Here is an 18,519-nt window from a genome sequence, read left to right as displayed (position 1 = left end):
ATTAAATTTTGGAAGTTCTTTTATTTTCAATAAACAAATACATCTGTTATGAAAGAATCTGCTTTTTCTGAAATATTATATAATAATAAATACAGTGTTTGTATACTTTACTAGAACTCAGTTTTAAAATGTTTTTTGTTAGTTGCCCCTACAAAAACTTTCAATTTGAAATGAATGCAAATAAATTTGTCCATAAGCCTCATCACCATCCAGTTTATTTTACAACTGGTATCGTTTCACTTAGTTGCAGGATTTAATTGTGTTTATTTTATAAAGCTTACAGAATTCTATTATTCTGTTGCTTATACTGAAAAAATTATAGCATCAAAATGCAGACAGTTTTAGAAATTCCTTATATGAATATATTTCCAGTAGGTTTACTCACTAATGGTATAGTAAAAAACCCTGTCTTGAAGACAGGGAATAATTTGGGGAAACTTCAGTTTCTACATTGTGAATCACATACAAGGTAGTATAAGGGGCTAGCTTTAGCTAGCTGAAGAACTTTTCAACACATTCATCCTTCATAGAGCGTAAGAAAAGTAGTGGTGGTATGTGGCAGTGAAAGCAGTACTCCTATATTATCTACAAATTTGTGATATATAATTGCAGTATACATTTCTATAATTGTACCCTTTATGACTTTTATAACTAGATGACCTAATTTTTTCCTATAGATTTTACCATTGTTCACATTATACCAATACATTGTTTCTGAGATTTGTAAGGACCCAGCTAAGTGTATTGAAGGAAGAATCTTCAAGGTAATCAAACAAACTTTCTTTTTATGACAGTACATTGTATTTCAAATAAGCATTTAATTTCTTTGTTTAATGTAGTAAATTTAATATTTCCTCATATATGACTACTATGAAAAGTAATGCTTTAAAGTCCAGCTGTTGCTTAGTGTTTCTTAGCACAATAGACTGTAGAATAGGACTACTTTCTAAATGCCATTATTGTTTATATTCTCAATTTTAGTAGGACGTAGAGTTATTTATACAGTTTTACGGTTCATGTCCTACAGAGACTGTTAAGTACTTTCATCCTTTGTTCCTATTCTCCATTTAATGAGCATCCTCCTTAACGATACTATCATAAGATTTTTCCTCTCAGATCCAAACTTTTTACTTGGTATTTTTTTATCTTGTTCCACCGTTCTTTTAAATGTTTTCTTAAGTGCAAAACATAAATGACTTTTTGTCTACAATGTTCACTTCTGGATTTATCAGTATCATGGTGGAACCAGGCTGTCAGACTTCTGGGAACAGACTTTTGTCATTTCACTAATGTTTGCTTGTTGGTTTTGTTTTGGTTTTTTTAATCCCTTTTTTTAAAAGGAATCTAACTTGAAGTAAGAGTCAAAGTATTATTGGTTTTAGGTATTTTCAGGAAACGCTGGTATGGGTTAGGGAGAGTAGCTGACTACTGCAAGACTGAGATGAATAAAATCTATGAAACAGATTTTGATAAGAGGCTGATCTTGTACTGACGCTCAAAGCTCTAGCCAGATGAATTAAGTTCTTGTCCTTTGTCAGGAGCAAGTTTTTGAAGAATACCTTTTTGTGTTTTTTTTTCACTTTTGTTTCTCAAAGTGAAAGACCCATCTTTGAGATTTCACTTATTTACTATAAAATGTCAAAGATTTCCTTCCATTGAAGAACATTCTCCATCAATGTACTACTACTCAGTAGCCAAATCCACTTGAAAACTACCTTTGAATACATTTTATTTTGAGCAAAAAGAATAACTGAAAATTATTTACATCAAGGGCTGTGTTATTTTTTTCACAGGTTAAAGTACTTACAGATATAGGATTTTTTACGGAGGCCTTTCATGAACTGGCTTTGCTTAACTGTGGAGAGAGAATTCCATGGAAAATACCTGCAGGATACAGAAAAATTGAACAAATGAAGGTAAACAGCATTAAAGTATAACATCGAACTGTAACAGTTCTCTTCATGAAGCTGCACGTACTCAACATCTGCAGGTTATTACATATTCTTAAAAAATTCCAAATTTCTTTCAATAGGCAGGTCAAATAGTAGGTATTGAATGACATTAATTTCTCTCACTGAACAGCAGGAACAAAAATAAACTTTGAAACCTGCATGCTGTCTGTTTTATACAGTAAGTGATGCAAATATACTGCTGGAAAAATAATGAGTGATTTCATATGTAGAGATAAAAAATATAGATAGAGTTCTTGCCCCATTAATGGCAAAAAAAAAAAAGCCAGGAGCAGGGTAGCTGAGGGGGAGCTGGAGACCGGCCCTGCTGTGGCATCACTGGGGCAGGGACTGATGGTCCTGGGGGGCTGACGTGGGGTCCTGGGACCTGGGCAGCGTGGGGAGACCCCCAGGTGATGCTGGGCAGTAAGAGCTATTGGTGCCCTCAGAGCCTTAACAGTCACATCACAGCAGGTCAATCTCTCTGATTTTCTCCATATCTGAAGCCAAATGGTGATCTTACCTTGATCACTAATGTGTTACAAGGTTATAAAGCTGTTAACGATTGACCTGGGCTGCTTTGTCTTACCTGTGAGCATACCTGTGCAGGCAGATACAGTCCAGAGCTATCAGGCAAGCCTCCCCCATAACAATTATGTAGCCTTTCCTTGTTTTCCAAGTCCATACCAAAATAATCTAATGAGTTATTACTAGACAGATGTAATTAAGGTCTCCCTTACCTGGGTGGTGCTTTTGGAAAGGTGTCACCCCATGACAAAGTATGTGTGCCAGCACTAGGGAGCTAATTAATAAGGGGATAATTACAATTACATTTATGATAGTATGTCAAATGTTTGCATTTATAAAAACAGAAATATGGACAAGCACTCCTTCTAGAACAACCTGCAGTGGTACTAGGTTTTAAATTAAACAGGAATTTAATAAAAGTAAAATTAAAATATTTATCAAGAAAGATGACCTTTTTAATTTGCCAGTGACGCTTTCATACTAACTGCATGGGAAGATAAGAAACTGAAATCTAGTGTTTTTCCTTAGAGCACAAGCTCCATTACATTCTTGCTAGGTTGAGCCATTAAGGGTTATCAGCATCCTCACTGGAGTTGCTTCTGTGAAGCTTCCCTGTTCATGGCTACAGTAGAATGCATTTACTCCTTACTGCTGCTAGTCAGGTTAAAATGCATCTTTAAGTCCTTTCCTTAGTCTGTATATTGTCTGAGGAGCTCACAGAGTTAGGCTGAGGTCTGGTTGATTTGTGACTTGTCTTTTTCTAACTGGATTCACACGTGAGCGTTTGGGTGAACAGCAGAGGAGGTTCAGCATTAGGTGTCTGGCTAGAGTGTGACGCATGTAGAAGCTAAGTACTTGCTGGTCTTCCGAAATAAGAAGGACCCATGTTCCAGGGAATGATGGAGATGATAGAGGGCTACATCTGGAGTACAGAATTAATAAAAGAGTCAATAAAAACCCACATAGAATCCAAGTGTCGGTGGCGTGTAGAGCTCTCAGTTATGACAAAGGCTGGAAATGATCTTTACCTCTGACTTTTCCTTCCCTTCAGTAGACTGATTTGTCTCCTGATGAAAAGGAAAAGGGTTTTTGAGCAAGGACTAGAATTAGGATTAGAGTTCAGAAAATTGAAGCATATATAAGTGAAGAAATAGTTGTTTTAAGAGCCCTCAAGGAGTCTGAGGTCTCAAGTTGATCTTGGCTTGTAGCTCTTGTTTTCATTCCATTCACAGATCTGTGCTCTGGTCAATAGCAGAGGAGGCATGTGCTAAATCTGGAGTTAAGTTTGGGATTCAGAAATGTAAAGAACATGAAGACAATTGATGGTTGGTGTCTATAGAGCTCCTAGAATTTGGAAAAGGATTTTGGTTGGTTTATGCCTTTTTCTTCCCTTGCTTCAAGTTGAATAGTCCTGGTGAATGGCATAGGTATAGGGATAGTTTTGGGTCTTGGGTTATGGTTCAGAAACGTAGAGCCTGTAGAAGCCGAGTAGTTGTTGGTATTTTCAGTGCCTTCAAAGTATAGTTGGAAATGCACTATACTTGTCCACTGCTCTGCTAATGCACTTATTTTATACTCATATGGTAACATATTACTTATTTTTGGTTTCGTCCATTTTACAGGCCTTACTGAAATTTGACTCCTCAAAATCTCTCCTGACTGTTACAAATTTACAGGTAAAAAAAATCTGAAAGAGCTAAAAATGTTATGCTAGACATAAATATTTATTTGTCTGGCATCAATTAGAGATTATTTGGTTCAGAAAATATACTTGTTATTAGTAAAAACCAGTAAATAGAAAACATACTCTCCTCAACAGTTTACTATTTCCTAAATTTTAAATTTTATGGCTGACCTTTCAAGGGAGAAGCAAGTACCATTATCACTATTTTTCAGATGAGAGACTAAATATGCACAAATCTGTGACTTGTCTGTGCAAAGCATACTAGTAGAATTATTCAGGTTTTGTCATGATATGTAGGGTCTGGTGTTTATCCTGCTAAAATACCAAGAACATCAGTCATCTAGCCTTATAATTTCTATCAATCAGAGCTGTCCTCATAGATTTGTCCTAATTCAGAATGGGGCTGAAGTCTATTTCTGGGGGAGGGAAGGTGAATCTGTAAACCAGTTAATGAACAGTCATTTCTCATTTTAATTAAAATCACATGTTTATCAATGACTTCTTTTTCGTTTTTCAGTTTTAATCATTTTTTTTTCACTTGCCTTGTCACAGATCCATTGAGCCAGTAGGGGTAAATGTTAGCAGAATGTGGAAAAGAAGCTGTACCATAAAAACAAATTGATAAAGTAGAAAAAACCCCACTTTTTTCCTCCACTTTTCTCTCTTTTGTTTACAGTAAGCTTGTGTGTCTCCTATAACAGTCGATATTATAAGACAGAAATGAGATGTCTATCTTGACAGCTTTTGATCTAACTAGTTTCAGATTTATTTTGAAGTTGTGCTTTATCTTGAGCTTTTGATTTGAACACTTCACAGTCTATATGGGGCTCTTATTGGTCTCCTTATGATTTTGCAAAGATTTTTTGTAGACTTTCAACTTCTAAATTTATTAATCTAAAGTAAGAATATTAAAATCAAGATAAAAACAAGGGCGCTATAATGAATAACAAAAAGATTCTATGAAATACGCTACAATGGTCTGATACAAGAATTTTTTTCCTTGCTTAATCCTTCTAGTTAGGGTAAATTGTAGCAACAGACTTTCCTTTTGAGTTGAGATTTCTGAACTACAGATTTACCTACGTATTTTTTTGCGACCACCTTAGCTCAAAGGGTGCTATGGACAATGCGTAAAACTAGAACTGAGAGTAACAGTTATAACTTCATCCCACCTTCTAGTGGAAAACTAATCACTGAGGCTGTAGGAAGTGCTACTAAGGGGTGAATTAAGTTTGGAAAGGAAAACAGCAAGTCATCCATAATGACTAAGACCTTAGTACTAATATTAATGTTAATTGTTGATAAACATTGTTACTGATAGAAGCAGAATATGCCTTGAACAAGAAAACTGTAAAATGTATCATTTCAAATAGTCCCAATTGTCAACTTTTTTGTAGGTACTGGAAGACATATTTAATTGGAGTCTGTCTTTGACAATGGTGCCGCTGTGCAACCAACAAATTATGAATAAATTAACCTTAGCTAAAATGCATTTCATCATTTGCCTTTCTGCCACAATAAATAATATACCTGAAAAAGTGGAAAAACACATCTATTCTGTTGATAACAACAGCTTGAAGGAGCCAAGCAGAATTACAGCATCACATGTAAAAGGTAATTACAAGGGTGGTGGAAAAGTGCATTTATTCTACAGCTTGTTTCAAGCATAGATTTTCCACTTTTAACTCCATATGCATTAACATGTCATATTATAAAGAATATTCATATTAAATATTGCTGGGGAAATCAGTCATTATTGAAATAATAAGCATTAAGATTTTTGAACTTTTTTTAGCTAATATCTCTAATATTATTAGAGCTGTATTCCATTCTTCCTCACTTATTTTGATATTGAAAGTCCCAGTTATAAATAGAGAAAAAAGGGGCATATTCCTCAAATTACTGAGAATGCTTTGGTTCTGCATCTATTAACCTAGAATCATAGAATCATTTAGGTTGGAAAAGACCTTTAAGATCATCAAGTCCAACTGTTAACCTCTGAAATTTCATCTAAAATGTATTTTACAGTTGAAACTGATAAAAATTCAAGACAACAGGAACAAAGAGGCACAATGGTGCAGCTCGTTGACTGTAAAGAAGAATTAAATATGGCCATGCTGAAGGTAATTTTGGGTTTTAGGAAAAAAGGCTTGAGAAACTGCAGATTGATCTAAAAACATTGCTAATGCTTTCAGTGTAACAGAAATTATGATGGGAGGATGGCATGAGTAAGACGACTAGAAATTTCTCTTTCTAATCTGATTGTAATCTTACTAGCCATACATGAAGTCTTGGTGTTTTGGTGCAGTTTTTCAAACGGTCTCCCTGGGAAATATTGTCATGATCAGATCTCAGTATGACTGTTTCAGCATCAAGGGTAAAGACCGAATGGGATTTCAAGGATAAAATCATTTTTCAGAGGCTGGCGCCTGTACAACATGTCAGAGACCCTTTGGGGCAGTATGCTCTACATATAAATGGAAAATCATTCTTTACCATGTGTAAATGTGACAAATTTTTCATGTTCCCCTTTCTGATACTTTATTTTGGAGAAAACATACCACAGCTTATTACCTTCTTTGTTTGAAGGGAGTTGGTTGGTTTGTTTGTTTCTTCATTTAGTATTTGTTTTGTTTAATTGTAATTCATGCTTGGCAGTTTTGCATCACAAAAAGACCAAAATTGAGGGCTGACATACTCTTTTTTCAAAGGCATCTTCCACTTTGGACGTATCTACTTTTGGCCATTGTTACAAACAAAGTAATGTACAAAATACATCTGGAGAAATGGAGGATGATTTCGTATGGTAATTCGTATATGCCATACACTAGAAACTTGAAAGTTGTAGTATAGCTTGAAAACAGCATCTTGAAAATAACTAGAATAGAAATGTTAAATTAATTTGAATGGGGCTTGTTTAAGATACATATTTTTTACCCTTCTGATTTTTCTTTAACCATTCTATTCTTTTGGGTTTTTTTGGGTAGAGCTCTGAATTCATTGAGGAAACTGGTCAAAAAAAGATATTGGATGATACAAACCGTTGAATTACTTTTGAATTCTGCTGAGAGCTCTGTGATTGAGATTTTATTTAAAATTAACTTTCTTTTAGATTTGGTTTTTACAGCTTCTTACAACTTTGTCGGAAAGACTGTAAATTGCAGTTGAACTTTCAGGATACATACTGCACTCAAGGATCTGTCAAAGTATAGAAAAGAATGTAATACTTGAAACATGTTTGATATGTTGTATTTTAATATTCTATTTTATTGTTTAAAATTACTAAGCATAGTAAGAAGTATAGAATAAAATTACCAAGTATAGCTGTAAGATAATGATAAGAATGCAAAATTATTAAGTAATATTACTAAGCCTTAAAATATGTAGTTAAGCATAAATTGCAATAGTACAGGTACAGTTAAGATGTTGCTACTTTCAACACGTTGAATCTGTAAACCTGAAAAAAACAAAATTAACCTCCCATGCTATTTATAGAAAAGGCATATTGTATTCAAGTTGATTTGGTTTAGGGTGCGATGGATAGTAGGCTATAAGACAATAAAATACTTTTAAAGAAATTTTTATTTCTTTCATTATTATTTGAAATCATACAATGCCGTGTTCTTCTCTAGGGGATTTTGTTGACAGAAGCTGAAGAGAGTCTTAGCCATCTTGTGCAGAACATACAGGACAAATACGAAGGGGAGGTATCTCGGTGTTCTGCTGAAGATTTAGAGGCTCTTACTGAGGCCAAACTTCAGCTTGCTGCTATTTCTCAGCAAAGGCATCAAGCAGCTTTCAGGTAAGTAATATTATGAACGCCCTTATGTTGCACAGCCTTGACTGCAGAAGATTAAAAAAAAAAAAGAAATCCAGCATTTTTTTTTTTGAATTCTTTACATCTACATTAATATTCTAAATCTTAGTAACCAACCATAACAACCCCAGTAGTATATCTACAAATGTAAGTTGCACTGGAATTTCATTTTTTATTATTGCTTTATTTTACTTTTTAAAAGATCATCAGTTTTTGGCCTATGATTTCTCTGAGGTGTTTTTGTGATAGTGTTATAGAAAAACAAAGAAAAAGCTGCAATGTTCACTGTTTTCGCTAATGTAAAAGTCTGGATATGTTAGGTCATGTGTTTTTTATAATTTTAAAGTGTACAGCAAAGCACTAATGTTACCTCTGAACTCCTGAATTCTGCTTTGTTCTAGAATGCCCTGTATTACTGTCCTAAAAGAACATTTCCTCTTGATGTACTTATTGGTGTTGGATTAAAATGTTAAAATTATATTTTTAAAATTAATTTGATTAAAAAGCATTGATATAACCTTTAACATGTTAGAATAGAATTTAGCAGACATTAGTTATTTGTTAGCGATAGTGTGTAAAATGCTGTTGTATTTACATGATCTGCCAGATATTTTCTCCAAATTATAATTTCCAAATTCTGTGATTTTTTTTTTTTTGAGGCTTTGAATTCTTTTGGAGAACTTAATGAAATTACAATTGTGCTGTTCTTTGAATATATGGGGCATACAGAAACATATTAATTCTTTAAGATGTTAAATTCTGAATGTGTTTTTGATCTTTTAGCTAGGAGGATTCTTCTGTTTAGCATACCTGTGATTTTAGATTAATTTGTATAAGAAGGCTAATAGTTTAACAATACATCATTTTTATTAGTGTCAAGCTCTTTTTATCTAATTTTTTATTAGGTTGAAAAATCTTTGAGGGTAAAAATTTTTAACTAGAGATGCAGCATATAGAGGTGTAGCACTGTCACTTTCCAGACTGTACTGAGATCAGGTAGAATGTAATCAGTATTTGTAACTTTTGTTAGGTCTAATCTGACTGAACACATGAAAATTATTACAGTAAATCTTACATTATAATAAGCACCAAGCAAAATGCAAAATTAACATATTTTTATTGTTGGAATACTGGTGAAGACTGCTATAGCGCTCTTACTGATGAAGCGGTAGGTGATTCAGCAGGTCAACAGAAAAATCAGTCTCAATTTTTTTTTTTCCTTTTTACCCAATTAACAAAAAATAAAAGGAAACTATCTTCGTTCTTCCAGCTGTCTCAGATGAATAAACAAACCTCCAAATGAGAGCACCTTTAAATAGCACAATTCCTTTTTAGCTGCTGTGGTAGAGCAATAGAAAAATAAAATTAACAAGGATAGGAGCTTCACAGTGCTGTATAGAGTACTGAACTGAAGACAGTAAGAGTGCTGCAGCATGGTCTTTCACCTGGGTTTTATTTACGTTATTTTGAAAGAGAGAAGTTTCCCAAAAGTTCAGATATTAGGGCTGTAATAATTTAGTAGAAATGTCATTAGTGAAGATGTGAAGTAAGAACTTGTAGGCTATTTGTGGACGTTTCTCATCGTGAAATATCAATCTATTTCAGTGCCTTTTGAATTAGATTAATTTACCATAAACTTGTCAAAGAGAAAACAACAAATCATTGGACAGTGACCTCATCATGCTTTTGAGTGCCATGTGGATTTTATAAAATTATTGTATTAGTAACTAAGGACCAGTATCCAGCTTTATGAAATATCCTGTGCATAAACCTGGTTTAGCTTGATCCTAGGTTTGCTAAAACCTGTTTTAGTAGCGTTCTGACCCAGACTCTCTCACCCTGCTAAACTGGTTCCAGTATGCAGGCCATTTTCAGTGCAGGACCCTTCTTTTTGACATGCAGTTATATCCTGAGTGTAGTTTCTCTTTGGCTTATAACTTGCCGTAGACTGAAGAAACTTTTGTTAGAGTATCAAGGGTTCCAATGGATGTCAAGCATTTTATGGTTCCTTTTTTGGGAGACTCAAATTTTTCATAGGTGTTTTAATGGGCCTTATATATTGATAGCGGGCAGATAGCAGGAAAAAAACCCCACCAACAAACAAAGCAAGGGTTTGGGTTTTTTTTAACCTATTTTGCAATTTTATTGCACTGCCATCCATGGGAACTGCTGATATATCTGCCTCAGATACAAATGAAACATTCCTTCAGACAGCTGAATGTTTCCTGCCTGCCAGCCTAGAAATCAAACTTTGCATGATATTACAGAAATTCATCATTTTTTTCCTTTGGCGAAATGACTTAGTGGTGAAATTGTTATAGTCAGCTGTACTTCCCTATTTTGATCATCTTGTCACTTTCTGATTCAGCTGATGAAAGGATGTGTATTTTGTCAAGGGAAATATATAGCCGCATCACTCTTACTGACAGCAGAAGAGGGTCACAAAAATTTCATCAAGGGAACCTTCTGCATTACAGCTTCTGTCTTGCAAAAAATTTATGCCTCAGAATAAGTTTATGTATAGGACTAATTCCATTGATCTCAAGGACAGTACTTACATGGTGTCCCCTCTAAGTATGTGAGCTTTCTAATTACCCAAATATGTGCTTGTCTGCTTAAAACAATACATATAAGAATCTCTGGGCTTGTGGTCTACCTTTTACTCATGAAATTTATGTGTAAGCATGTAGGTAAAAATGGCCTCATTTTCAGAATTGCTAAATGTTGACAAGAGCAGTAAACTGGAGGCAGTGGTGCTCAGGAAGTTAGGTTAATATTTCTTAAAAGCCTGCATATACTCTTGGGTGCTGCACCTTCTCCAACTTGAGAAATGTTAGCCGTAGCATCTCAAAGAATGTTTTGAGAAATGTCAGGTTTTGCTGTAATTTTAACCTTGATGCCTGGTTTCAGGGGAAAACTCTTCTTAATAAAAAGAAAGAAAAGCAGTTGGGATATTTCATTGTGTTATCCTTTCTGTCTGTGTTGCATTTATAAGCAGATTCTGTTTCATCTTTTCCATTCTTAGAGAGAAGGTTATCATCAAATTCAACATTGATTTATTCTGGTTTCATTTAGTCAAATAAAACTGAGGTAAAGGGATGATGAAAGAGATTCATAAGGATTGAATTCTGGGAGCTGAAAGACGAGATATTAACAGTTTTGGTTCTCATTGTTACTTTGGGGTCGTTTTGTGCTGAATTGGTGTAATCCGTCCAAGTCTGCTTCACAAAACCACCAAGCAGGATAGAATCAGAAATGACAGGAAGGCTTTAACTACCCTCTTATGTCTGGAGGTTATCCATCCTGTGGTTAGATACATGTTGGCAGAATAATGTGAGTAATTTCAGAGTAGTGCTGCTCTTGTTCTGACTTCTTTGTGCATGATCAAGAACTTTGCCTTTACAACGATTAGTCTAGAACTTCTCAAAAGCAGTAAATTCACACAGAGCCTGAATCTCTCTTGCATTAAAAGCTCTTTACAGTGTTCTGGCAGTGTGAAAAGGACTTAGTGTTCATAATTTCTTTTTTTTCTTCATAGCAGCCAGTCTCTATGTAAAAAGACAGCATAGATGAGAATTTTGGTTATACATTTTTAACAATCAGCCTGCTGAAAAATCTTTTAAGAGGTGAGCTAGGGATACCCTCAGGTACTTTTGCATCATTAGGAAAATATGTTTCAGCAGGTAGAGAATAAGTAGAATTGTAAAAAAAAAAAAAAACCAAAAAACCAACCCCAGAAATGTTTTAGGGAAGAGGTAGGAAAGTAGAGATTTACAGATGAAGGAGAAAATGTCCAATTACAGATGGGAAACTAATACCATGGGACATTGGTTTTGGCAGTTCTCAGAATATTTTGAGTAGCGTGTTCTTTGGGCAACAAATCCTGTTGTGAAAAAGATCCTACTATGTTGGTTTTGCAATGGTCTTCATATCATGAAAATAATATTATTCACAAAGACTGCTGTTATACATTTTTATAGATGTCATGAAAATTGAGCAGTATATCTGAAAGCTTTAAAAAGACAGCATAAAAAGGAAAAACCCCTAGTAGTTAGTATTTTAAGAAACCTGAAATATTTTGAGATCCCAGCTCACAATTTTTTGAGGGTTGAATGCTGCACCAGTCCTAACAGCGTCTGTATCTTTCTAGATGCTGTTTGGAGTGAATTCCAGAAAAGGATTTATGAGGGGGAGCGGGGGGCAGTGGGCTCAGTGCCATGTGATGGCTTACTGACAAGGTTTTGCCAGGATGGCACATGGCTCAGTTTTTGGTTGATGGAGTTTACTAAGATCCTGTGAGTATTTATTTGGTCATGTGGATTTAACAGAAGGTTTAACATATAGCCTGGAAAGGCTTTAAGGAGGAAGGTGTTTTCTTATCTCTCCAGTTGTGAATGAGATACAGAACTCTCCTATTTTGTCATTTTCGGTATGTTTACATCTTCTAATTTCTAAAAGCCCATCCCTGAAGACAGATATGTGTAACTGAAGCTTACAGTGGAGTTCTGTTTTGATTGCTCCAACAGATACATCTTGGTTTATCCATTATTGTCAGGGTATGTCTGTTACTGGCAAAACTTTTTCTCTTACTGCTGTTTTCTCACTTTCATACTGCAATGCCTACAAATTACAGAATATAATCCAAGTGCAATTTTTTTTTGTTCTACTGAAGCAAAAATTGATAACTGCTGACAGACATCTCTGACATAATCAGAAATGAAGTAACCATCATAATAAAAGCATAAAATGGCAAATATCATTAGTATTTTTTAATAACATTGTTCTGTATCACAGTGTTGCTTTGGCTTTCTCTGCAATTCGACTTCTCCAAAATGCAGACATTTTTAAGACAGAAATGACACATTTTCAAGAAGAAAAGGATGAAAGGGAGTGTTTGGTATGTGTGGATATTTGTTTTAAACTACTGTTGCTTAGTATATGAAGTCTTGTATTGAGTGATTTTCAGAATACTAGAACATAGCAGTCATCTGTATTATGTGGTTACCATTAACCTGGGGAGAAAGTGATGTATGACATGCTTCAGATACCTGCTTGCCTATAGTGTATTCAATATGTCTATAATCATAATTTTAATTTGTACATGGTTAGGAATTACAGTTTTTGTTTGTATACTCTCAAATGGCAGCATTGAAAATCTTTTGTTTAAAAACACCCAAACAAACGGAAAGTGAAAAAATAGGTATCAGGTGAAAATCTTGTATTATTCAGTTAAAGTATTTTAGGTTTTTTGATTGAAAACCTGCTTCAGAGTATCCTCTTTCAAAGAGCCAGACCAACCACTTCACATCATTGCCGTGTTCCAAATTCAGCAAGATTTCAGCTGACTTCTGTTGCCTAACACGTATACTGACCTATACTTTGGAAAGCCAATGTGCAAAACCTATTGGTAATACACACACACTCACTCTCGAGCGGGCAGTGAGTCAAACTGACTCACGTGGACAGAGCAATTGAGCAGTGAGGCCAGATTTGTAACACGCATAACGAGACTGGACTTTTCTTGCATGCAGTGTAATTATTCTCTGTGTTGCATATCAGGGTCTTCTGTCTTTCTGCACTTGCTCCTACATTTTCTTAGGACTGCCCTGTAGCCAGTAACTGAGTTAGGGCTATTTTTTTTGACTCATTTGCATCAATGCAAGTCACTCATGATTTTTTTGTATAACACAGGTGGTGCACTGTCCATTTATTGCTTGCTAGAACAAATCTTTAGAATATAGACTATAGAATTTTAGTAATAGAAAGACTGTTCATAATATGTGAAGATGACACAGGGAGTTGAGGTGACAATTCTCCCAAACACTTCCAGTACTATATTACATTAATATTTGTTTCTAATCACCAGAAACACTAAAAAACTAGAAATCAAAAATGAAAATTTTCTTTCTAGTCACTAGTGAGGTACCCAAACTTGATATTGATCCTGCTCTACAATTAGACTTTTACGTGCATTAGAGTTTTGTGTTAATGTGCCTGTTTGAGGAATAAAATCCAAACTATTAGAATTACTCTCCATGATGCATATAGTATATGGATATATTTATGGAATGTCCCATAAAAACTGGTTTAATTTTCATTTGTTACAATTCTTTTTTTTTTTCTATAGATTAGAAGTTAAATAATAATGAGCCTCCTGTTATTAAAAAAATATGTATCTACCCTTCAAATAAACTTCTGGTTATAATTATGTTATTATTTGTAATATATTTGTATTAGTTTGATTTATTTTTAGACTGACACTGCTCTGTTGCTTTGTTTGTAATAAAGTAGTTGACTCGGAAAGTAACATTTCTCTTGCTTTTGGAAATTATTAGGATGCTTGCATTGAAGATGTTCGACTGCCTCACAGTATAACAGCACAAGATCACATGAATGTACATCTGTGGCTAAGGTGTCGTACAATGTTAGTGACTGCGCTAGTAACACAGATACTTGGTGTTGGTGATATGGAAGGTATTACCCTTTTTTTGGTTTAGACTTTTGGATTATAATGGGCAAGTGAGCCTATTCAGACACAATTCTTATTCATAAATAAAAAGTATTAACATTAGTTTGGGGGCTGTATTATCACTGAGCAATTATTTGTAATAAATTCATCCAATGCAATAAGGAAAATACATTCCTGAGTACAGTCTCTCCCTAGAGCATGTAAACACAAAGCATTATAATTATTTTAATTTAATGATAATTATCTTTTGATAAATCACTTGTGTGTGAAAAAGTTTCAAATGTTCTAATGTAATTAAGTATGCCTGTTTGAAAAAACAGTTGCTACATACTTCTAGTTTCAAAAGTCTCAAAAGTTTTTTTCACTTTTTATATCTCCAATAAATGAAATGTTCCTATATATCCCCCCAAAATGGTCCAGATTCTTTTTTTTTAAAGAATTTAAGTGAGACTACAAAATACATTTATTGCAGTTTGATTGTGAATAAAATGTTTTTCATTCCTTATTTCTATGAACTTGGTATAAACTCTGATGCTCACTTAAGTATCAAAATCACAATCTAGGTCTGTAGCCAAACTCTTATTTAATCTCTTCTTGATAATTCCTGTGAAGGCTGTTACTATTTTGGGATGATAACTAAGATCAGATTTTTGAATATGTAGAATATGTTTTATGGGTGAGAATGACATCTGATCTACAAAATCTAATTATTTCTTCTGGTGGCTTACATATAAAAATGTATTTGCATGAACTTAAACCAAGTGCAGTTTAAAAACTAAGTAGTTTTTCTTTCTTTTTAAAGTGAATTTGGCACAGAATCAATGAAATGGTAAATGTAGAATCTATAATGTCAGATTTTCTGTAACTTTTTAGTGTGGAAGTGACTTCTTAAGAATGGTAGAAGATACCGTGAAGTCTTTTCTATTGTATTTTTACTATTATGTATTCCCTTCTTTTAGAAAGGGATGTGGCTGAACGCAGAAGTGTGATAAAAGAAGTAATACTAGAGGCAGAAGCCTTTGGTGACAGCGAGACTCAGGCTGAAATGATGGTGCAAGCTGCAATTCTTGACCTGCAAGAAAAACGTCCCGTGGCAGGCATTAAACTTCTATTGCAGGTTTGAGCACAAAGGAGAAACTGTTCGCTTTTCTTTGATGCATTTTTCATGTAGTCAGAACAGCTGATGCCAGCATTAAATAAGCTTGAAATAGTGCCTCTAAAATAGATTTTTTTTTTCACTTTGTGTGATTTGTCCTCATAAATAGACAGCAAAAGTTGTAACTACTTTGGTTTATGTTGTCTATGTCCAAACAGAATATCATCAGTTTACTCCAAGAGGATACATTTATTTCCCCTCCAGCTTCTTTGACTCTTGTGAGAAGTATCCTTCTGCTGGCAGACATACTAACACTGCAAACAGGAGAGGATACAGAACATTGCTCTTCTACAGTGGAACCATTAAACTTACTAATTTTGGCACATGAGCTTACCATTAAAGCAGTGAGTATATGTTGGTGATTTACACAGCATTTGCAAATCCTTTCAATAATCTTAACTATCTATTCTGGAAGCTATTGTAACAATTTATTAAAAAGGGCTATTCCTATTAACTGATCACTTCAGTTTTCCCTAGATCACATGATGTAAAGAGTAATTCATCTTGCCAAACTTGTTTATGCATATTCATCATGCATACTCATGTATGTAGTCTGGTATTTTCATACAATTTAAAAATATTGAATAGTTGCAAAATGTACAACCATATGTGAAAACTGAAGTAGGTAGTTTGACTTTGCAGCATGTCCCCATTGCCTTATTTCCACGAATGAAAAGTTTGACTGGTCCACACATGTTATTTTCTTTTTCTTTTCTGGCCTTTGTTGGATGTCACATTTCTTTGTAGAAATGACAGTTTCTTTCTAGGGCTTGGGTTACTTGGGAGATCTATTTCTTAAAGACTGATTTGACGGAGCTTGCTTTTAGAAACCAAAGCCTAACATTAATAAATTTGATCAAGAGTTCATTGAAATTGTTCATTTGCTACCAAACTCCTCTGCAAAGAAGACAAGTACAAATGGAAGTAAAGGAGTTCAGGAGCATCAAGCCCTTTTCTAGTGCTCTTTTACAAGACACATTTGAGTTCCAGGCTTTTGCTATATGTAACTTACTTTTTCAAATTGCTGTTTAATTTGCTGTCTGCAACTTGATTTTACAAAGCATACTCTTTTCATAGATTTTTGTTTGTGGAGAACCCATTGAACGGCAAATAGAAGACAGTACATTGACTTGCCTGGTCCTACCTACAAAAAATATCTACTTGCCACATATCAACTTGCTAGCCCAAGTCAAAATGAGAATTGGTAAGAAAAATGCAAGTCATTATTATTTTTAATTTTTCATTAATTTCCATTCATATTTCCTGCAACAGCAGATAAACTGATGCATCAGAAGTGAATGTAGTAAATCAATTGTTTTCATTATACAAATAAAATACTTGGAAAACCAACAGTAGATGCCTGTTTGGCTCCACGCAATGTGTGTAAGCAAGGTACAATTCTTATGGGAACTATGATCACCAAAGGCTTAAATATTAATGTTATAGCTTGATGAAACTAATGGGAACTTCAATTTTTTTAAGTGGTAGTTAACAATCTTTTCCAACTTCTGTACAAAGCATTCATTCTGTGAAAACTTCCTGTATATGTTCCATCTCTCTGGAAGCAGTTATCTGGGAACTAACTAAGGTATCAAATCATATGGAATAATAGTGTTAGTTTTCTATCCCAATAAAATACATAGTGTCTGTTATTGTTGTCACCCTTTAATTGAACAACTTTTCTTGCTAACTTTTCTTTATATAGAAACTTGGAAATATGCTGAATAGTAACAAGAGATAACCTTTAAGATCTGTCAGACTTGTTGCTGTATAGCAAATATAGGGAAAGGGATATTGTCTCCATGTTCCTTCTGCTAAACTTAATTTGGTGTATATTAGATTTATAATGGACGAGAATATCTAGAAATCACTTACTGCACTTTGGTTCGCATTGTGGAGCAGCCTCAGAGTGTTCTGGATTCTTTTTCAGGAAGATATGCTCCACGAGCACATCGGGGCATCCCAACCACTACTTTGTATTCAGCCCTTAGGACTAGAATAGCGGTAGTCCGAAGTAAACACTCTGAAATGCATCTGCTGTTGCTGTCAGGCCTTTAACACCAGCTGGTTTGCTCTAGAGATCCACTCCTATTGTGCTTTTTACTGCTTGTCAGTGCAGGCATGGCCAGGCTCACTCATACTAATGGCCACGCTTGACCAGTTCCTGTTTCTGAATCCACATTTTTAAGAAGAGCCTATGAATACAGATGAATATTGGGGAGTACAGTTTAAGAGGTATGCAATACGTCAAAGAAGCCTTTAGCACTGCTTAGTACAAAAGGCATTTGGGAATTTGGAAATCCTCAGAGAGGTTTGTTTTGCCTACAACTGCCAGGTGAAATAAAGTTATGAAATGCCTTACTTCTAGTCTTTCCAGCTAGTTTGTGAAAGGGTTGATTTGTGTAGCCTGAGCTGCTTCTGGATGGCCTAGGTAAACCTCAATGGCATCATAAAGTAGTGAAACAACATTATAATTCTGTATTTATATCCATTAATCACTCAGATTTTTGAGAATTGGATTGTAACAGTAGATAAGTAAATAGCATTTATCTAAGGAAGTTCCTTCTTTTTGCATAAATTGGTTTTCTATTATATAATTTACTAAAACGGTCTTTTTTTTTTTTCCCCCTTAGGACTCACATTAGCTGAAAAAGTAGCTAGTACACCTGCAAGAGGAGATCCGCTGCAATGGCTACATGCTGTCAAACATTTAGAATCAGCATTGGAGCTTTGCAGAGCATCTGCAACAAAAAAATTAGATATGGAAGCTGAACTTCTTTTTCAGATAGGTAAATAAAACCCAGTTTGTATATCATGATTGCCTTCCTAGGCAGTGTTATGCATGTGGCCTCTCTTAAAATGGAGGCATTTCACTGTAAATATAGAACAGATTTGGATATTTCTCACCCTGTCTAG

General features: G+C 34.6%; 1 protein-coding gene across 5 annotated transcripts in view; it reads left to right on the top strand.

The window, feature by feature from the left end:
• The window catches only part of CFAP54 (cilia and flagella associated protein 54), a 110,505-nt gene that overhangs the window by 71,548 nt on the left and 20,438 nt on the right, over positions 1 to 18,519 (top strand). For all 5 annotated transcript variants that reach the window (XR_012654448.1, XM_075057854.1, XM_075057853.1 and 2 more), the window contains 12 exons: positions 678 to 764; positions 1,794 to 1,916; positions 4,100 to 4,153; positions 5,559 to 5,775; positions 6,190 to 6,284; positions 7,794 to 7,963; positions 12,773 to 12,875; positions 14,314 to 14,452; positions 15,407 to 15,564; positions 15,762 to 15,947; positions 16,681 to 16,807; positions 18,237 to 18,392. Coding sequence is in view for 4 of the 5 variants with exons in the window: in XM_075057854.1 (XP_074913955.1) it covers positions 678 to 764; positions 1,794 to 1,916; positions 4,100 to 4,153; positions 5,559 to 5,775; positions 6,190 to 6,284; positions 7,794 to 7,963; positions 12,773 to 12,875; positions 14,314 to 14,452; positions 15,407 to 15,564; positions 15,762 to 15,947; positions 16,681 to 16,807; positions 18,237 to 18,392 (1,615 nt within the window). In the remaining variant the exon portion in view is untranslated. The remainder of the gene's footprint in view (positions 1 to 677; positions 765 to 1,793; positions 1,917 to 4,099; positions 4,154 to 5,558; positions 5,776 to 6,189; positions 6,285 to 7,793; positions 7,964 to 12,772; positions 12,876 to 14,313; positions 14,453 to 15,406; positions 15,565 to 15,761; positions 15,948 to 16,680; positions 16,808 to 18,236; positions 18,393 to 18,519) is intronic.

Source organism: Buteo buteo, chromosome 26, assembly GCF_964188355.1.
Source record: "Buteo buteo chromosome 26, bButBut1.hap1.1, whole genome shotgun sequence".
NCBI classification, from domain to species: Eukaryota; Metazoa; Chordata; class Aves; order Accipitriformes; family Accipitridae; genus Buteo; species Buteo buteo.
The sequence above is the reverse complement of the archived record's forward strand: the minus strand, read 5'-3'. Positions and strand labels throughout refer to the sequence as shown.